Source organism: Acinonyx jubatus, chromosome E2 (genome assembly GCF_027475565.1).
Source record: "Acinonyx jubatus isolate Ajub_Pintada_27869175 chromosome E2, VMU_Ajub_asm_v1.0, whole genome shotgun sequence".
Taxonomy (NCBI): domain Eukaryota; kingdom Metazoa; phylum Chordata; class Mammalia; order Carnivora; family Felidae; genus Acinonyx; species Acinonyx jubatus.
In genome coordinates this window covers 46,650,109-46,671,513 of record NC_069396.1, presented here as the reverse complement: position 1 = coordinate 46,671,513, position 21,405 = coordinate 46,650,109, and the positions used below count along the sequence as shown (strand labels likewise).

The 21,405-nt window shown below is 48.2% G+C and overlaps 2 protein-coding genes across 2 annotated transcripts; one reads left to right on the top strand and one right to left on the bottom strand.

The window, feature by feature from the left end:
• Positions 1 to 10,771: 10,771 nt before the first annotated feature.
• LOC106979592 (ferritin light chain-like) lies at positions 10,772 to 11,845 on the bottom strand. The gene has a single exon (XM_053210462.1). It carries the CDS (start codon positions 11,680 to 11,682, stop codon positions 10,936 to 10,938), a length of 747 nt encoding a protein of 248 aa, XP_053066437.1. The 5' UTR covers positions 11,683 to 11,845; the 3' UTR covers positions 10,772 to 10,935.
• LOC106979591 (EP300-interacting inhibitor of differentiation 2-like) lies at positions 11,765 to 13,275 on the top strand. Its single transcript, XM_027044656.2, has one exon. It carries the CDS (start codon positions 12,076 to 12,078, stop codon positions 12,637 to 12,639), a length of 564 nt encoding a protein of 187 aa, XP_026900457.1. The 5' UTR covers positions 11,765 to 12,075; the 3' UTR covers positions 12,640 to 13,275.
• Positions 13,276 to 21,405: the final 8,130 nt, after the last annotated feature.

The window sequence follows — 21,405 nt, the reverse complement described above, 5'->3', positions numbered from 1 at the left end:
GCAGGGGTTCCCAGTAATACAGTGCCACCATTGACAAAGTACAGCAATCCAGGCACATTAGTTGCTAAACGTCTTCATATTTTCCCAGGACACAAATACAGAGAGAAATGGACAAATCCACCATCACTGTGAACAATTTTAACACATCTCTCTTATAAATTGATAGCTCAAACATGTAAAAATATAAAATGATTAAGCAAAACAATTAAGGAAATTGGCCTAAGAAAGTTACACACAATACTGTTCTATCCAACCAGTCTACAGAGAGAAGATAGAATATGTATTATTTTCAGACGTACACAGAATAGTCACAAAAATTGGCCATATGCTCTATGCTATATAGCATATATATGCTTTGCTATATGCTATAAAGCATATATACGATATATGCTATATGCTATAAAGCATATATATGATATATGATATATGCTATAAAGCATCTATCAACAAATTTCAAAGTAACAAAATGATTTAGAGTCTAAATTTTTATTTTTTTTAATGTTTATTTATTTATTTATTTATTTATTTATTTGAGAGAGAGAGAGAGAACACAAGTGTGGCAGGGGCAAAGAGAGGGGGAGACACAGGACCTGAAGCAAGCTCCAGGCTCCGTGCTGTCAGCAGAAAGCCCGACGCGGGGCTCAAACTCACCATCTCAAGAACTAGGAGATCATGATCTGAGCCAAAGTCGGACGCTTAACCAACTGAGCCACCCAGGCCCCCCTAGAGTCTAAATTTTTAGAGCATACTCTCTCCCCCCAAATGTATAAATAATGCATGAGTTAGGGAAGAAACATACATTGAAATTAGAAAATAGTTTTAATCAAACTACAAAAATTCTACGTATCAAAACTTGCGGGGTGCCAAAAAAGGATTCGTGTGTAGGATATTTTTTTATAACTCCTACAAATCAATAATAAAGTCAGACGACCCCATAAAAATTGAGAAAAGACTGAAGCAAACATTTCACAAAAAAGTATATCAAAAAACACTGTTCAACCTTAGTAATCCTTGAAATAGAAGTTAAAATGCAACGACATAATATTACATCCCACAACTAGAAAAAAATTAAACTCAGGAAACAAATTGTTGGCACGTGAAGAAATGAAACACTCTAGAGGGGGTGTAAGTTGATACAACTACTTTAGAAAACTTTGACATTAGCTAGTAAAGTTGAAGGTATGTATTCCTTTTGACCCCCCAATTCCATCCTTAGATATATATCCCTAGGGAATTTTTTAACATGTTCATACAAATATCATTCATAATGGCCCAAAACTAGAAATAACCCAAATCTCAAAAATAAGTGTCACTCCCCATTGCCTCCCACTTACTGACCTTCCCAAGCAAACTACACCCTGAATTTATCAGGATATTTTTATTTAGAGTGTTCCTACCTATGTCTGCAAAACAATGATAAAGAAAATTATAAAACTCATGTAATAGAAGACCTGAATAAGTGGACACACATAGCACATTAGGGGAGGAGAAGAATCCGTTTTAAAGATGCCAGTTCTCCCCCTAAATTCATCCAAGAATATGCATTTCTAAGCAAAATCCCAATAGGATTTTTATGGAAATTCTCAAACTGACTCAAAAATTCACACACAGTATGAAAGTCCGGGAACAGTTAAGACCATCTGGAAGAAGAACGAGGGAAAAGGACTCAGCCTTCTCAGATGTCAACAAAGCATATGTGTATAAGTGCCTGATATAATTATAGTAAGATCATTGGCATTGGGGTAGATAAGCAAATACATTAATACAAGAGAACACAGGGTCCGAAATAGACCAAGCAGAGGGGCGGCATTACAAATGGGCCTGGAAGACAGATCCCCTAGAAGCAGCCGGGGCTGGAACTTTGGGGGTGGTTACAACAGGAGGGTAGGCAGAGAAGTCTGCTAGAGATTTAGAGTTAAGAGGGAGGGCAAGGGAAGGAGGAGATAGATAAAAGAAAGGAGGGAGGCTGGGAGAAGAAGAGAGGATGAACAGAGGGGCACAGAGGGAGAGGAGGAGGTGGAGGAGGTTGGAGGAGGGGATGCTAGGGGAGGAGAGGAAGGATCAGGGAAAGAGGGTGGAAGGGAAGGAGGGAAGGGAAAGAGAAAAGCAGGAGGAGAACAGGAAAAAGGGGAGAGCATGTCACACAACAGTAGCCGTGGAGGGACACTTTTAGGTTTCCAGCATGGAAAGTTACAGAGCTTTCTAAACCAAGCTAGGGACTGAGATCCGATGGTGTAGGTGTGTCTTACAAAGAATTAACTTGGCTAGGTTTTAAAATACAAAGCGACTTTTGTCCTTCCTTGGGGGTTGGGGACAACTAGAGCCTGGCCGGAATGTTGTCCACGTGCGGATTCGTCTCCCAGGCACGGTCTCCACGAGGGCGCAAGGGTTAAACACGCACGCGCGCGCAGGCGCACAGGCACGCGCTAACGTGTTCCCACGCACCACGGCGCTGTGGCGTTTTTCTGGTCTTCCCGGGAGCTGCCCAGCGGACCCAGCGGCCTGAGGTGCCCCGGCTGCCAGCGGACAACAGTGTGCCACGGACAAATGCAGCAAATGACTGCGACGTCCTGCAGGCAGAGGTCCCGATCTTGCTCTGCTGCCCTCTCGGGAGACCCCCAGGCAAGCGCAGCTTCTGGGGGAAAAGACGCCCAACACCCGCGGCAACCAGTTAAGAGGGTTTGACCAACCCCGCTGAGTGTTCCTGGGTGTGTGCAGAGAAAGGAAGCAGCCCAGGATGCCAGCTGGCGAACGCGTTTTCCCAGCATCTATCTGGATTATTTTACATTTATCGAAGGTCTCTTTGCATCTGTGGCTTAGTTTCTGCTGCAGAACTCGGCTGTGATAGGCTCAAAGATAGGGAATAGTCACATGCGAGGCCCTTTACATCACCAGGGAAGGAAGCTACCTTCCGGGAACCGTGCCATTTTTTTTTTTTTAGATTCAAGACCATCTCTCTCTCTCTTTTTTAAATGGTTGTTTATTTTTGAGAGAAAGACAGAGCGTGAGTGGGGGAGGGGCAGAGAGAGGGGGAGACAGAATCCGAAGCAGGCTCCAGGCTCCGAGCTGTCAGCACAGAGCCCCACGCGGGGCTTGACCCCACAGACTGCAGATCATGACCCCAGCCGAAGTGGGTCGCCCAACCCACTGAGCCACCCAGGTGCCCCCGGCTTTTGCCAGGGACTCCTGGCGGGCTCAGTCAGTGGAGCACCCAACTCTTGATCTTGGGGTCATGAGTTCAAGCCCCATGTTGGAGATAGAACTTACTTGAAAAAGAAAAAGAAAAAGATAGTTGCTTGCCAGTCCTACAACTAGAACGTTTTTATTGGGCGGGGGGGGGGGGGGGTTGGGGGGATATTTTCGATTAAGGGAGAACAATTTTTACACAACTGAAGAAGAGTAGCATCAGAAACGACAGAAAACAGTGGAATGCTCGTGGGTCTTTTGAAGCCTCTTTTCAGAAAAATCCTGCGTGATGCAGATTCTTTGCATTGCAGGAAGTATCTTTCCTGTTTGCCTCCCTGCAAAGCAGCTTGGCTTTGTGAGAATAAAACTTGACTCAACAACTTGCCATGTGATATTAACCAAGATGAGGAAAGAAGTGACTACAAGCCCCAACTTTCTAAACTTTTATCTGGAAAATGAGGACTGGAAGACTTTTGAGAAACCTCCGAAATTTCAGAATTTGTAATCTCTTCGTGTCATACTCAACAAAGACAATTGCTTAGTGGAAGATCAATTTGATGTTTTCAAGGTATTTAAGACGACAGGTAAAATAAAAATACAACAAAGCATGTATCACATATATTATGTGTTAGTGTTTTCAGGAACATGAAATATGGGAAGGACGTGTTTTTGTTTAACTTTTTTTTTTTTAAAGATTTTATATTTGGTGGGTGCCTGGGTGGCTCAGTGGGCTGAGTGTCTGACTTCAGCTCAGGTCATGATGTCACCGTTCGTGAGTTCAAGCCCCGCGTCGGGCTCTGTGCTGACGACTCAGAGCCTGGAGCCTGCTTCGGATTCTATGTCTCCCTCTCTCTCTGCCCTTCCCCCACTCACGCTCTGTCTCTCTCTCTCTCTCTCTCTCTGTCTCTCTCAAAAATCAATAAACATTAAAAAAAAAATTTTAAGAAAAAATTAATGTTCCATTAATTAATCAATTAATGTTCCATTAATTTTTTTATGCTCTGAAACAGCTTAAAATGCATTGGGGAGGCAAGTTATATTATGGGTCCCAAGAGAGGAATAGACTTGTCATCCACTGACCTCAGGCTTGGCCAGTTTGACTTAATTTGACCAGTGAAGTGTGAGCACTAATGATGAATGTCACTTCTGAACAGAAGTTTGGGGGCACCTGGGTGGCTCAGTTGGTTGAGCGACCAACTTCGGCTCAGGTCGTGACCTCGAGGTTCGTGGGTTTGAGCCCCGCATTGGGCTCTGTGCTGACAGCTCGGAGCCACAGCGGGCCCAGGGCAAGTGGGCCCTAAACTTCCTAAACCGGCCTAAACAATTGAGCTTGTGGTGATGTATATTATCAGCAAAAGCTGATGGACGGAGAGAGACAAAGTCCTTTTTGGGGGACTTAGTAGGATTTCCCTTTGGAACCATTTGGAATGGTTCTTTTGGAAGGTGAGCTCTTTGCTTCAGGAAAAATATTTACACGCTGATTGAGAACATCGCACTGTCTGAATTGTTTATCTGGAACTTACTCGTTCCATGCCTGTCTCACAGCCTTAGGGTAGCAGCAGGCTTTGCTAACCTAGCTGAATCATCAGGTAATGTGTAGATCTTTTTTTTTTAATGTTTATTTATTTTTGAGACAGAGAGAGACAGAGTGCAAGTGGGGGAGGGGCAGAGAGAGAGGGAGACACAGAATCTCAAACAGGCTCCAGGCTCCGAGCTGTCAGCACAGAGCCCGACGCGGGGCTCAAACCCACAAACCGTGAGATCATGACCCGAGCTGAAGTCGGACGCTCAACCGACTGAGCCACCCAGGCGCCCCAGCCTATTTTTTTTTTTTAATGGGTAATGTGTAGATCTTAACGTTACATGCATTTTTAAAATGTATTTATTTTGAGAGTGAGAGAGAGAGAGAACAAGTTGCAGAGGGGCAGAGAGAGAGGGAGAGAGAGAATCCTAAGCAAGCTCCAAGCTGTCAGTGCAGAGCCCAACTCGGGGCTCAAACTCGTGAACCTTTAGATCATGACCTGAGCTGAAATCAAGGGTTGGACGCTCAACCGGCCGAACCACCCGGGTGCCCCTGCATTAAAAGCATTTGAACAGTCGCTCCCGTAAGTTCAATTTACACTTCACCGTTTCCTGCTCCGACAGTGCAGGTGGACATCTAAAGGTTCGTGGCGTTTCCTTGAATTTCCTCAGATTTCAGAAACCTGCCGGGAATCTTCCTTCACCAGGGCTGCCGAGGGACCCCAGGGGCCACGTGTACTGGAGAGGCGTATCTGCTCCCTAGTGAGGGGGCCAAGCTGGAGAAGGAGGTCCTGGCTGCCCAACAACAAGGATGGTGAGAATTTGATGCCCCCGGCTCGTCCACAGCTTAGTCACTCCCTGGGTCACGTGAATTGCTTGCTCAGGAGGGACTAGAAGTGAATGTGAAGTCGTCCCGGGTCTGTCTGACTGCTCTCTGCACTGTCCTCCGTAGCATGCCGTCCCCGGGTGCCGTCAGCCCTCGAGAGGACAAAGCAGTCAAGTCAGGGGCACAGAGTAGAGCAGAGGGGTCAAGGGCACGGCCTCTAGAGTCAGACTGCGTGGGCTCACACCCCAATGCTGACGTTGGCAAAAGCATGAGCCTGGCCATATTTCTGGCCCCTTGGGTGCCTCACAGGTGTATCCGAAACCCTCTCTCCACTTTTTTTTTTTCTCTCCTCTGCTTTATCACTGATGCAGGATTAGATGGGGGCTGGCAGGGGGTGGGGGTGGCGGGTACAGGCCTTTGAGATCCGTGAGAGAAGGAACGAAAGAACCCGGGGCTCCTAGACCCACACACGGGTTCAGGGAATTCATGCCAACAGGAAGGTTCTCAGCTCCCCTGGTGGTGATGGTGACCGTCCACTCACATCTGAGCTCCGGGCTCAGCGGATTTTGGAGAGATGCCCAGCCCCGCCCCGCACAGAGGCCCGTGCAGGAGAGGCGCTTCCGTGGAGAAGGCAGCCGACAGCCAGCTCCAGACGGGACCAACAGGAGACACACTAGGGAAAGGGAAGAGTAGACGGGAAAGAGAGAAAAGGATGTTCTTTCATCCCCTTGGCTAATAAAAAAATTAGCTAAAAGGTTCTCATTTCCTCCCACATCTCCGGCAAGAAAAACAACACAGGCCTCCACCTCTCCTGGAATGGGTAGGTCTCGGGGCATTGACTACGTGAAAAGGGGAAACATCCCCAGGGAAAAACGCTGTTGTTGTTGCTGCTGTTGTCTTTAAATGGTCTTATTCTTTTTCTTAATGGTTATTTATCTGTTTGGGGGGGGGGGTGCAGAGAGAGAGAGGGAGAGAGAGAATCCCCAGCGGGCTCCACACTGTGAGTGCACAGGCAGATGCGGGACTCAGTCTCCTGAGCTGTGGGATCCCGACCTGAGCCAAAATCAAGAGTCAGACGCTTAACCGACTGAGTCACCCAGGCGCCCCCAACCCACTTTTGAAACAAGAGAATGTCCTGATTTTTAAAAAGACGGTAGCCCCCCAACTTATCTGCGAGGAAATACGTTCCAAGACCCGCTCCCCCCCGCCCCACCGTGGATGCCTGAAACAGTGAATACCAAACCCAACACGTACGCTGCATTTTTTCCTATGTATGCATACCTTCGAGAAAAATCTGTAAATTAGGCACAGAGACAACAGCATATAATAAAAAAGGACAGGGGTGCCTGGGTGGCTCAGTTAAGCATCCGACTTCGGCTCGGGTCACGATCTCGCGGTCCGTGAGTTCGAGCCCCGCGTCGGGCTCTGTGTTGACAGCTCAGAGCCTGGAGCCTGCTTCGGATTCTGTGTCTCCCTCTCTCTCTCCGCCCCTCCCCCCCTCGTGCGCGGTCTCCCTCTGTCTCAAAAATCAACATTAGAAAAAATTACAGTACGAAAAAAACTTTTTTTTAATATTTGAAAACTAAATAATTAAAAACTAATTACCCTCCTGCAATTTTAATGCGACACAAAATTTCACAGCCCGGTATCGTGCCCTTGGGTATTTTCTACATGATTTGTAATCGCTACAAACAAGCACCCGTCATTTAGATGAACTATGACCAATTTATCCAAGCCCCTGTGTGAGGCATTTTTGTTGAACGGCCCCCAAAAGGGGATGATACAGACCCAGGCCACGCCCAGGAGAAGCTGGAGATTAAGACGACCTTCATGTTTCTGGCTAACAGGACAAGCGTCCTGTATAGACAAGTGTCTTAGGCCATCCAGCCACATTCCAGAAAGCTGTAGCTTCGGGTCAGTTGGAGCCGTGCGGGTATTCTTAGACTAAGGATGAAGAAAATGAAGCGTTTGTGTCACACCCTGGCACCGGAAGGAGGCTCCCGAGAAAGTCTCAGAGGGGAAAGGCTCCGAAAACAGAGCAAGTGTCTGGGGGCGGTCGCATGAAAACCCCCCACCAGATACCCCCTTGAAAAAGTGTCTCCTCATGGGGTGCCTGCGGGGCTCAGTCGGTTAGGCATCTGACTCTTGGTTTGGGCTCAGGTCGTGACCTCATGGTTTGTGAAATCGAGCCCTGCATCGGGCTCTGTGCCGACAGCACGGAGCCTGCTTGGGATTCGCTGTCTCCCTCTCTCTTTGCCCCTCCCCTGCCCCTGTTCCCTCTCCCTCAACATAAATAAACATTTTTACATTTGTTTCTGTAGGGGCGCCTGGGTGGCTCAGTCAGCTAAGCACCTGACTTCTGGTTTCGGCTCATGTCATGACCTCACCGTTTGTGAGTTCGAGCCCCACATTGGGCTCCACACCACTGACAGTACAAAGCTCTCTCTCTGCCCCTTCCCTGCTCGTGCGTGTCCTCTCTCACTCTCTCTCAGTATAAATAAACTTAAAAATGTGTTTTTAATTTTTAAATCTCCTTTAAAAAACATTCTCTTTATTTTTGTCCTGTAAAAAAACAAGAAAACAAAAAAACAAAAAACAAAACTGTGAATCCCCTAATATGAGTTCCTTTAATTGTTTAGTCTGTGGCATGATTGATACTGTCCTCAAATGATCCAGAAATAGTGGCAGCAAGTCAGAGACAAAGATGCTTCAGCCACTGGAAGTACAGTCTTGGGAGCACTAGCCAACCCGGAATCTATCTCAAAGTTTTGCTTTTATCTCCCCACATGAGCACTTCTATTCAAGACACTATAATTTTGTTTGTAGCCATTCCTATGCCCAGATAATAGGAAGGATTTTCAACTTCTGCTGTAAGGTCATTTGGGGCCTCAGAGGGCAGGATTATACGTGCCTCCATAGGATTATAGCAAAATTACTACAATTTCTAGTTCCTCCCCTAATAATATATGTTGTTACCTACGTCTGGGAACTCTTTTGTTAAGTATTTGTGATTTTCTGGGCAGCCTGAGAGTGGGAGCACGGACCTGTGGGTCTCCAGCCCAGCCTGGGAGCTGCCTTGAAGGAGCCCCATGTGGAGTGTCTGTCTGGCTAGGTCACTGGAGCACACAACTCTTGATCTCGAGGTTGTGGGTTCAAGCCCCACACTGGGTGTAGAGATGAGCCACACCTAGAGTGATGGCAGAGATTCTGGTGAAGAGCTGTGTTTGAAGCAGTAAGGAGGCTGAATGTTGTGTTTTATAAATGCGATGCTCGGACCAGGAAAATTAAATGAGAACATATAGCTACTCCTTTAAAAAAAATTTTTTTTAAGTTTCATTTGTTTAATAAATCTCTACACCCAACATGTGGCTCGAACTCATGACCCAGAGATCAAGAGTCACATACTCTCCTGACTGAGCCAGTCAAGCTCCCCCAGAATAGCTACTCCTGATAGGGCAGAGAGCAGTGAGTCATTAACGTTACTTGCTGATGCCCGGGAATCACAGCCATCATGATGGGAGTCACCACCAGCAAAATCAAAGATAGAATTTCCTGGGGCGCCTGAGTGGCACAGTAGGTTAAGGGTCCGACTTTGGCTCAGGTCATGATCTCAAGGTTCATGAGTTCAAGTCCTGCACTGGGCTCTGTGCTGACAGCTCAGAGCCTGGAGCCTGCTTCAGATTCTGTGTCTCCCTCTCTCCTCTGACCCTGTTACCCTCTGTCTCTCTCTCTCAAAAATAAACATTAAAAAAATAAATTGAAAAAAAGAATTTCCCTCTCTGAAGTCTTTCCATTAATTAGAATAAAGAGAACGTAATTGGAGAACCAATATTTAAGATGTTGTAATATTATGAGACACATAACAAAAATAGCAATGACTATGTACCTATCAAGAAAATGAACTACTGGGGTGCCTCACTGGCTCCGTCCACGGAGCATGTGTCTCTTGATCTCCACTTGGTGAGTTCGAGCCCCACATTGGGCTTAGAGTTTACTTAAAATTTTAAAAAATGTTTAAAGAAAATTAACTATTATAACCACAATGGAAAACATGGGTGAATCTCATAAAAATAGTGCGTGAGGGGCGCCTGGGTGGCGCAGTCGGCTAAGCGTCCTACTTCAGCCAGGTCACGATCTCGCGGTCCGGGAGTTCGAGCCCCGCGTCAGGCTCTGGGCTGATGGCTCAGAGCCTGGAGCCTGTTTCCGATTCTGTGTCTCCCTCTCTCTCTGCCCCTCCCCCGTTCATGCTCTGTCTCTCTCTGTCCCAAAAAAAATAAATAAACGTTGAAAAAATAAATAAATGGAGATTAGCCTTTAAAAAAAAAAAAATAGTGCGCGAAACCAGACACAAGGGTATACAATTTCAAAAAGTAAGCGACACTGGCAGGTCTGGGTGGCTCAGTCAGTTAATTCACTGGATTTCTACTCAGGTCGTGAGTTCTAATTCCTCATCGGGGCTCTGCACTGAGGGGGCGAGCCTGGTTGGGATTCTCTATCTCAGAAATAAACTTAAATTTTTTTTTAATAAGCAAAACTAAAATACAGGAATGCACCCCCAGGAATAGAACAAAAAGCAAAGCAAGTAAACAATGACCATAAATACCAGGCTAGTAGTTACCTCCCGGTAGAAAGGAGATTCTTGTGAAGGGGGAAGGGTTCGGGAATATGGGGAGTCAATTTCCAGTGGTGGTTACATGGCTGTTCACTTTCGATAAACCATTCCGCTGTATACTTTTGTATACTTTTCTGCATATAGGTTATGTCACACAAATAAGATTTAGAACATAACCGTCCAAGAGTAGCTAAAGAAGTTTTAAAGATAACAAGGGGGATATTATTATAAAGCTTTAATTGTTAAGAGGATTGTTATGGGTGGGAGGGGGGGGCACCTGGGTGGCTCAGTCCCTTAAGTCTCCGACTTCACAGTTCCTGGGCCCCATGTCCGGCTCTGTGCTGATAGCTCAGAGCCTGGAGCCTGCTTGGGATTTTGTGTCTCCCTGTCTCTCTGTCCCTCCCCCACTCGTGCGCGCGCGCGCGCGCGCGCGCGCGCGCGCGCTCTCTCCTTCAAAAATAAACATTAAAAATGTAAAAAAAAAAAGAGGATTGCTATGGGGAAGATAGGCAAATGAATAAATGGAAAATAATAAAGAACATCCTCCCCACCCACCCACCCACCCACCCCCAAAACAAACAAAAAACCAAGAATCTAGGGTATCTTGGTGTATAATACAGGCAGCGTTTCTGTTTTTCATTGCAAAAAGCTTTATTGTTTCCATTGGGTCGACAGTTTGGGAGAGGGCTCCGTCGTGGTTAAAAAGCTGCTCAGACAAGCCCAGGCAGAAGCCCTGGCACTAAGGGGATGCCAGAGGGGCCCCTCCAAGGTTGCTGGGCTCCAGAGGCTGCTAGTCGAGCTTGAAGGTGAGCCTTTCGAAGAGATACTCGCCCAGCGCGGCCTGAGGGCCGGCCAGCCTGCGGAGGTTACTCAGGTGGCTGCCCATCTGCTTGATGAGTTTCACCTCCTCGCCCAGGAAGTGGTTCTCCAGGAAGTCACAGAGACAAGCGTCGGCACGGGCAGAACCCAGGGCATGCAGATCCAAAATTGCCTCGTTCAGGTTCTTCTCCAGGACCAGAGCCGTTTCCATGGCGTCCAGGGCTTTACCCCACTCGTCGTGCGACGGCTTCTGCACGTCCTGGAAGAGCGCGCTGCCGCTCCGCTGGTTTTGCAACTTCAAGAGCCGCTGGGCACCCTCGCGCTTCTTCAGGGCTAACTCGCGGAAGAAGTGGCCCAAGCCCTGCAGAGCCACATCGCTGCTGTCGAAATAGAAGCCCAGAGAGAGGTAGGTGTTGGAGGCCCGCAGATGCATGTTGACCAGGCAGTTGACGGAGGCCTCCACCTCGGGGGAATAATTCTGACGACCCTGAGAGCTCATGATTGGCCGGCAACAAGGCGCTAAGCTCAAAAAATGGTGTTGGTTGGCCCCAGAGGCAGAGGGTGGCTGAGAAGGTGGTTCCGGGGGTTGAGACTGTAAAGGCGGCTGGAGGGTGGTCTGAGGCTGGAGTAAGGGGTGTCCCTGGGTCTGGTCAGTCCAAGCTCTGTTGAAGCACGAGGCAGATCCAGCGGACCGCCGGGCGCACTGCAGATGTGGCATTATAATCACCGGAGAACAAGAAGCGTAGAGAGGAGCATGTTGGGTGGAACCTGGGGAAAGCCAACAAGAAGCAACCTTGTAAGACTCTCCTGGGGTAAACGTTACACTGACTCAAACGGAAAATAGGGACGCGCCCCTCGACGTGCCGTTGCCAGCTCGGGGCCGTTTCGGCTGTGATGACGCTTCTGGCCGCGAGGTGGCGCCTGGCGCGGCACGGGCGCCGGGAATGACGCGTGCGCAGCGCTCCTAGGTGTATCCGTAGGATAAACGCACGCGCCGCGTTCACCGGTGCGCACAGCGCTCGCGCACACGCACTTACGCGCCCGCCCGTAGTCGCGACGTCCCGTTTTTCCAATTTTTCTGGGAGCGGCCGAGCTGACCCCGGGGTCCGAGATGTCCGAGCTGCCCCCCGACAGCGGTGTCCGGCAGACGGACGCGGCGAATGGCCACCGCGACGCCCCGCGGGCGGAGGTAGGCGGCGGGAGGCGGGAGCCGGCCCCGGCGGGGCCTGCGGAGCCCGGGGAAGGTCCGGTGGCGGCGCCCGGGGAGGCCCGCGACGCACAGGTAGCCCGAGTGTTGGCGGAGCCAGCGGAGGAAGAGGGTGCGCAGGCCAGACCCCGATCCCGGCCCGGGAACGGCCCGGGGCTGGCTGCGTTGCCGTACCTCCGCCTCCGTCACCCACTTAGCGTTTTAGGAATCAATTACCAGCAGTTCCTGCGCCACTACCTGGAACACTACCCGATCGCTCCGGGCAGAATTCAGGAGCTGGGAGAACGCCGCAGGAGGTTTGTGGAGGCCTGCAGAGCCCGGGAAGCAGCGTTTGATGCCGAGTACCAGCGGAATCCCCAGAGGATGGATTTTGACATTTTGACATTTACGGTAGCCCTCACTGCGTCCGAGGTCATCAATCCTCTGATAGAGGAACTTGGTTGTGACAAGTACATAAGTAGAGAATAGTCTGGTGGCGAAACCACTGCAGAGGGGAGCCTCTGTTTTCAAGTCTCACGCCAGTCCTGTCCCTCGATTTTAGAAGGTCAAAGTGTATGAGATAAGGCGAGGCATAGTTGCGGGGGGAAGGGCGTTTATCGCGACAAAGCCTCAGAAAAGAAATTCAAAGCCTTGTGACTCCTGTAACTGTTGAGTTTGGGGTTGATACAGAGCCTTCTCCCTGTGTTGTGGAAATGACTTTCAAAATTGCTTCACCGAAAAGTGAAGGATAGTTTTCAGGACATTGAGACCCGATGAAGAACTGTGGCCAGTATCGGAGCCCGTGATGACGAAAGAAACTCTCAAATCGTGATGGGGAGGAATAAGGAGCCACGGCGGAGTTATCCCGTGGAGAGACTGGAAGCCTATGGCGAGAACTTGACATTGCCCGAATATGTGCTCTGTTCACGTCAGGTTCAACAGAAGGTTTTAGCACAAGATCGACTTTGTGTTCTGTGAAGCATTTCAAACGGCAAGCAGTGTAACTTGTTGTATATATTACCTGATAAACCTTGTATTCGAGAATATCTGAAGATTCTGGAATTTTTTTTCTTTCATTTTTAATGTGTTTAAGCTTTTTTTTTTTTTTTTTTGGTAAACCTATTCCAGAAAACCCCCAAAATGTGAAATATACACCGAAAGTTCTTCCATCCCTGTCCCCTCCATCCAGTCCCCGCCACAACCCACATCTGCAAGGTGCCTCTCCTGTCGTTGCCTTGTGTACACACAAGCAAATGCAAATTTGGGGTTTTTTTTTCATTTCTTCACAAAAGTGGGCGTACTTACTGATTTACACGTTGCTTATTCAGTAAGAATGTACCTTGAAGATCCTTCCAAACCACTGCATTGCCTCGTTCTTTGTTCTTTTTCAGAGCTGCGTTCTGTTTCATTCTGTGGTTGATTATGTTGTAATTTACTTATCCAGGAACATATCGATGGGCATTCACGTTCTCCATCTTTGTCTTTAGATTTTTTTATGTCAGAAATTCATCATTTATTTTAGAAGATAATTCTTAGTAAAATCTAATTTTTGATCCGACAAATTTTCGTTTTTTTTTTTTAACCTTTTATCACTTCACCCATTTTCTGTTGGCAAAAAAAAAAAAAAAAAAAAATGGCTGTGAAAGGTAACCTTGTATGCATATCACAGGGCCTGTGCGCAAATGCTTTGATGGAAATGACCTTGTCGTGTTTTGCCATCTGTGCAATGGGGCATAGCGTAACCTTTGATGGTGTAATACGGCATTTTTCCTTGGGGCATCTTCTAATCAGCAGCTTCTTAGATTCTTTGTTATGTGTAACATCCATAGTGTGAATTTCCAGAAGTGAGAATTCTGGGCCAGGGTACTCATTGGAAATTGTATGTATATTCCCTTTTCTGTGAACCCTATGTTCGTATCTTTTATCCATTTCTCTCCTGAAGAATTGGTGTTCTTTGTTGATTCCAGTAGCTGGCGGTGTAATATGTGAGATAGGATAATAGCTTGTAATGTGAGTTATGGATATCTTTCCCCAGTTAGTCACTTGTGTCTGGTTTTCCTGAAAGCCTTTGGGCAGGCAGGTTTTGCTTTGGTTTTTGTTTGCTGTTTTCTTTTAAACCAGTAAGGTATCGAATCTCAAGATTTTCTTGGGGGGTGTGTGTGCCTGTGTGTAGTTTCTTTGTGCATATTTGAGTCTCTGAACACTTAGAATTTATCCTGATGTACAGTAAGAATTCAAAATTTATTTTTCAGGGGCTACTGGTTGCCCCAGCACCAGTTACCAACTGGTCCTTCTTTTCCCTGCTCACTTTGTTTAAAGATGCCTCTTCGTCATATACTAAGCTGTGTTTTCGATTTTCTGACTACGTAGTTTTAAATCTGGTAGTTTTTGATGTTTATTTGTTTTTGAGAGAGCGCGCGAGCAGGGGAGGGGCAGAGAGAGAGGGAGACACAAAATCTGAAACAGACTCCAGGCTCTGAACTGTCAGCACAGAGCCCCATGCGAGGCTCGAGCTCACAAACTGAAATCATAACCTGAGCTGAAGTCAGATACTTAACCGACTGAGCCCCCCAGGCGCCTCTCAAGCAAAGCTTTTTTTTTTTTTTTTTTTTTTTTTAGAATCACATAACAGTTAATTTATCATTAAGATACTGAGTCTTCCTATCCCAATGGTCTATTTTCCCTTTAAAAAAAAAAAAACATTTTTTTTAAGTAATCTCTACACCCTACGTGGGGCTCAAACTCACAACCCTGAGATCAAGAGTCACGTGCTCTGCAGACTGAGCCAGCCAGGCACCCCTATTTTCCCATTTTTTAAAAGACTTCCCCCCAAAAAAATGCAGCACCCAGGTGGCTCAGTTGAGCACCTGACTCTTGATTTAGGCTCAAGTGGTGATCCCAGGGTCCTGGGATGAAGCCTCATGAGCCTGCTTGAGATATTCTCTCTCTCTCTCTCTCTCTCTCTCTCTCTCTCAATTAAAAGAACAAACAAACTTCCTTTGTGTCCTTCAGAAGAGTGTTAGGAGTGCCTGCGTGGCTCAGTCGGTTCAGCGTCCCAACTTCAGCTCAGGTTATAATCTCGAGGTTCATGAGTTCAAGCCCACATCGGGCTGGTGGCTGTCAGCACGGAGCCTGCTTCAGATCTGTCCCTTTCTCCCTCTCTATTCCTTCCCTGCTGATGCTCTCACTCTCGCTCTCAAAACAAATAAGTAAACTTTAAAAAAATAACCCTAGGATCACTGAAGATTCCGCAGAGGCCTTTGACAAAATTCAGTAATCATTCTTGATCAAACACCCACCAAGCAACAGACACATATGTGAAGAACTTCCACAAAATCAGGAACAAGACAAGGGTGCTTGGCTATCATTCACATTGTTTTACAGGCGACAGAAGGCACCGGCCCAGGAATTAATAAGGAGAAAGAAATTCAAGGTAGAAAAGTTGTAAAGAGGCATTACTTTCAACTGTTTGATATGACCTGTTCTTCAACCTAAGAACCACAGGAAAAACTACTATAAACAAGAGAATTCAGTGTGTTAACAGGCTATCAAATAAATATGGAGCCATTACATTTTTTTGAAATCAGTTATCCTCTTTCTATTTGAGAGAGCGAGAGAGAGTGCTAGCAGGGGAGAGGGGCAGTGGGAGAAAGAGAATCCCAAGCAGGCTCCACGCTCGGCACTGAGCCGGCTCCCGCAACCCTGGGATCACCACCTGAGCCGATGTCAAGAGTTGGACGCTCAACCGACTGAGCTCCCCGGGTGCCCAGAAATGCATTATTTTCAAACACACAGGCAAACTTTTAGAAAAAATGTAACAGAAAGAATCCTCACTTTTGGAACATTCATTTAGGGGCAAACAATATTCTTTTGGTTTAAATATTTATTTTTTTGAGGGCGAGCACGCGCCAGCCAGCGTGAGCAGGGGAGGGGCCGAAGAGGGGGGTGGAGGTTTTGAAGTGGGCTCTGTGCTGACGGGAGATCAGGACCTGAGCGGAAGTTGGACCTTAACCCACTGAGCCACCCAGACGCCCTCCTACGGTTATTTTTATAGTCCCCACCATGATGAAGTAGTTACTGATAATGCACGATCTTCGTGTGCCTCGAGTGATCCTTATTTACAAATGAGGTATAAGCTTTTTGATGTGCTTCTGGATGTCTGTCTTTTTTGTTTTTTCTTTCAGTAGGCTTCCTGCCCAGCACAGAGCCCACCTGAGCTGAGGAGTGGCCGGGTGGCTCGATCAGTGTCCCAACTCCTGATTTCAGATCAGGTCATGATCCCAGGGTTGTGGGATCGAGCCCCACATTGGGCTCTGAGCTGAGCAAGGAATCTGCTTGGGATTTTCTCTCTCTCTTCCCACCTCCACCCCCTCCTCAGCCTCTCACCCTCTTCAAAACAAATAAACAAACTTAAAAAAAAAAAAAAAAAAGGCCTGAGCTGAGACCAAGAGTCTGACACTTAACTGACTGAACCACTCAGGCGCCACCCCCCCCCCGTTTTTATTTAAGGATGTTCGTAGAAGTGTTCCCTAAGTGTCATTTTCTTGTGCACTATTTGTTAGTTTTAGAGTTTAAATTTTTTTCTTTATGTTTATTTTTGAGAGAGAGACAGAGCGTGAGCAGGGGAGGGGCAGAGAGAGGGAGACACAGAATCCAAAGCAGGCTCCAGGCTCTGAGCTGTCAGAGCCCAACTCGGGACTTGAACTCACGAACTGGGAGATCATGACCTGAGCCAAAGTCGGACGCTTAACCGACTGAGCCACCAGGCGGCCCTGTTACTTTTAAATTTTAATGTTATTATAACATCATTTAAATAATTTGGAAGTTTTTCCTTTCCTAAATTCTGGAACACCTTAAAATCCACTGGAATTGTCCTGGTAAGGTTTGATAGCATTTCCTTTGGGACTGTCCAGGCTGGTGATTGGGGACAGTGAGGGTGAGAGTCCTGATGTCCCTTTCCCTACTTTCCCCGATGGTAAGAGCTGTAGATTTTGAGGCACTTAGAATTACAAAGGTGTCCACACTGAGTCAGAATGTAGCATTTTTCCTGACTTTATTTTAATGTAAGTTTTTTTTCTTTTTTCTTAATGTTCATTTATTTATTTTGAGAGAGGGCACGTGCCAGGGGAGGGGCAGAGAGAATCCCAAGCAGGCTCCACGCCATCAGTGCAGAGCCCAACAAAGGGCTCGATCCCACGAATGGTGAGATCATGACCTGAGCCGAAACCAAGAGTCGGATGCTTAACCGACTAAGCCACCAGGGGCCCCTTTCCTGACCTTCTTGATTAAATGCCTTTCTTTACACTCAGTGGTAACAGAGGGGAGTTGCTGAACTTGGAGAGTGTTATGCAATAAATAGAAGCACGTGACCTGTAAAACTGCAAAATAGTCTTCGAGCAGCACGTGGTGGGATCACAAGGTCGGAACTGTCTCTCTGGGTTCAGGAAGTCAGCCTGGAGTTTCTGCTTATCAGGTTACCCGCAGAGGCTGCTTATTCCGCCGAGTTCTTCCAGGATCTGGCCTGAGACAGAGATTGCAGGTTTCTGCCCCGCAGGGAAGCTGAACTGGGGTTTAGAGAAAAACGAGGTTTGTTGCCCAAACAGTAAGCATTGTGATAACTCAGGTTTCCACAGTTCTAAGCTGCTTAGTCAAACGTTGTGTCCCTGAGTTTGCCCAGAAAAGGACGCTGAGGCTTAGGAGGTCAAATTGTTTTTCCAGATCCATCTGACTCCAAATCGCACCAAAGGGCAGTGACCTAACGGGGCGTTGGCCTCTCAGGAGGGCAGGGAGTGGGACCGGGGCAGGAGGGTGAACATGAAGAGCATCACTCGTGGTGCCAGGTGTCTTGGGATCAAATTCCGATTTTGACATCCATCTGTGAGGCCCCAGGCCTATTACTCAATGCCCGGTTTCCCAAAAGTTTATGCCACCCTGCTCCTCCTACATCTTTCTGACTGATGGAATCTTGTAATAGAGGTGAAATATATAAGCTTTTGGAATTTCTGAGGAGGGGAACACAAGAATCTAGAGTCCTACACCAACGCACATCCTTAGAATACATAAATATTGTCATGGAAACCAAATTAAGATTTTTTAATGAAAATCAATACATGGGGTGCCTGACGGGGTCAGTCGGAACAGCATGGGACTCTTGATCTCAGGGTCATGAGTTCAAGCCCCATGTTGGGTGTAGAGATCACTAAAAAGAAATAAACCTAAAGAGGCGCCTGGGTGGCTCAGTCGGTTGAGCAACTGACTTCGGCTCAGGTCATGATCTCGCGGTCCGTGAGTTCAAGCCCCGCGTCGGGCTCTGTGCTGACAGCTCAGAGCCTGGAACCTGCTTCGGATTCTGTGTCCCCTTCTCTCTCTGCCCCTCCCCAGCACTCTCTCTCTCTCTCTTTCTCAAAGATAAATAAACATTAAAAATTTTTGAATTAAAAAAAAAAAAGCTTAGAACTTTCAGCCCCACCCCCAACCTCTGGGGAAGAGGGACGGGCTGGAGGGTGTTAATCACCCATGGCAGGTGATTTGATCAGTCATGTCTACATAATGAAACCTCCATAAAACCCCTAAACAACAGTTTGGAGAGAGTCCAAGTTGGTGAGCACATTGAGTTAGTGGGAGCGGTGCACCCAGCGAGAGCAGGGACGTGGCGCCCCCCTTCCCGCAGGCTGGGCCCTATGTCTCTCTCCCATGTGGCTGTTCTTGTGTCTTTAATAATAAACCAGTAATAGTAAAGTGCTTTCCTGGGTTCCGAGAGTCATTCTAATGAATTCGCAAACTCAAAGAGGGGGCTGCGAGAACCCCTGAATTGATAGCTCCTTGGTCAGAAGTGCGGCGACAACCGGGGATTTTGAGTGGCATCTGAGGTGGAGGCAGGTCTCGTGGGGCTGAGCCCTTAATTGTGGGAGCTGACGCTAACTCCAGGGCAGAGTGTCAACACTGAATTGTAGGACAGCCACCCAGTGTCCAGGGAGTTGGTTACTGGTGTAGATAAAACCCACACATTTGTTGTCAGGCTCATTCAGGATTAACTTCAGTTTGATTCATTCAAAGCCCGTGCAAAATCCTTTTTTGTCATTTAATGTGACGTAGCCATGGGAGTGCTACCCCATCATATTCACATGTCCCACCCACACTCAAGGGAAGGGGGATCATATGAAGGTGTGGGTCACTGGGGGTCACCTTAGAATTCTACCTACCATAAAAAGTAAATAATTTTAAGTAGTTACTACCTTATTATGATTTATCATATTATGACATAATTTAAAAAAAAAACCCCATAGTTAAAGCCTCTGGCTCACTCACTGCTCTCACCCACTCACTCATCACATCCTCCCAGTCCTGGGGTATTTGTTATGATTTGGGTTTGACGGCACATGACGGAGACCCAAGATAACAGCATCTTAAACAGGGAAGCTTGCTTTTCCCTCCTGTCCATTTGTGGCAGTTCTACCGAAGGACCCCAGGCCCCTTCCCTATTGTTGCCCCATCCTCCCTACTCAACCCCCATGGAATCATTCTGTCTCGTACCAAGATGGCGCACCATCAAATCCCACTTCCAGACACCAGGATGGACGGCACAATCCCCCAAACTGCAGGCGTCACTTTTGCTCACGTCCTATCGGGCCGTATCTAGCGGCCAAGGAGCCTGGGAAATGTAGTCTTCGGCTGGGGACTGTCATGAAGTAGTGCCTCTGCCCCAGCGGCCAAGCCTGTGTCTTCATTTTGCAGATGGAGACACCAAGCTCAGAGTGCCGACGTCACCAGAAGGCGATGGATAAATCAAGGGCGGAAAGAGGCAAGGAGAACCTCCTTGTATCATAGCCCAAGACCAGGGCTTTTACCAGCTCCGAAGAGCTGATATCTCATCACTGATGCGGTAAGAGGCATTTAATGAAGGTGGGGAAATGCATACATTTGACGGACAAGTGCTGGGGGGATCTAGCATCCGGGTGTGAGATTGTGGACGGCGTGAGAAAATACCGAAGCACCAATCCTGAACCCTGCCTTCCCCCCGTGCTCCTGCCCGGGCCACGCAGTGTGGTGGGGAAACTCGGGCTCTGCAGACAGACCGCGCCTGGATTCTCTGGTCCAAAGTAGAAATAGCCTCGGCGACGTAATAAGATATTGGGTCCTTGCACGGCTTCCATTCCGGCGAGCAGATGTGCCCTAAGAGGTTTAACGTTCACGCAGCCCCTGGGCTATGAAAGCCCTCTCCCGAGACTCTCACAGATTTAACTTGTTTACTCTTTTCAGCAGCCCCGAGTGAAGTGCTATTACGTTCCCCATGTTACAGAGGGAGCAACTGAGGCACAGAGCGGTAGAGTCACTTGCCAGAGCTGGGAAGTGGCAAAACCGGGAGTGGAATCCCGGCAGGGATTTGGCTCCAGGCTCTGTGCTCTCAGTCGGTAGGTTCTAGGGTCTGCCCCGTTATCTGCACCTGCTCCTCGTCGTCAGGAACAGAAAGAGTCCAGGCTCTTGGCAAACGTGCAGAGCTTGGCTTTGGAAGCCCGGGCAGCGTGTCTGATCTCGCTCTCCAACGATCACGTAGCACCCACTGTGCCACCTGCACGATACCCATCACCTCTTCTTCCGCTGAGCCCAACACGAGCCCTCGTCCTCCCCACCTCGACCCCCGACATCCCCTCCCCAGGAGGAAGACAGATCCACCCAGGGTGCAGGGGAGTTTGAAGCGTTTGTGAATGGACAGCTGGTCCGTTTGAAGAAGGTGCTGGGACCCTGGGGGTGGGGGTGGGGGGAGACCGACAGACAGACTGTGCCCAGAAAGGTGATGGCTTTGTGGGTGAGGCCAGGCTGCAGAAAACTGTGAGCATCACCGGCGAGGAGAGCAGGTAACAGGCAGTGGGCCGGCGAGCTGGAGGTGAGGTGAAGGGGGTGGGGGTGGGGGGGCAGGGGACAGGGGGCAGGGCACAGGCTTGGCATCACAGCGGATGACGGTAGAGGCTGCCAGGAAAATCTTGCCTCCCTAGCAAAAAGAGACTGACCCAGCAGGCAGGTCCTTCCTCACGGAACCCTCTTCCACCTGCAGTGAGGACTCCAGGGGTGGAGGTGCAACAATGAAACGACGTGTGTTAACCATGGCAGGAAAGCAATACGGAAAAACTCTGGGTCGCTGACGGCATCGTCGGACCGCCAGCCGACTCCAGCCCCGTCCCACCAGCACACGAGAAAAACGGTGTATTTGTTGGATGGTGGAAGCCACCGGCGGCCCGGTTCGCCGTTACTTACAGA

Coding starts and splice junctions, on each gene's coding strand:
- LOC106979592 (XM_053210462.1), bottom strand. CDS start 11,682: ATGCCACATCTGCAGTGCGCCCGGCGGTCCGCTGGATCTGCCTCGTGC.
- LOC106979591 (XM_027044656.2), top strand. CDS start 12,076: ATGTCCGAGCTGCCCCCCGACAGCGGTGTCCGGCAGACGGACGCGGCG.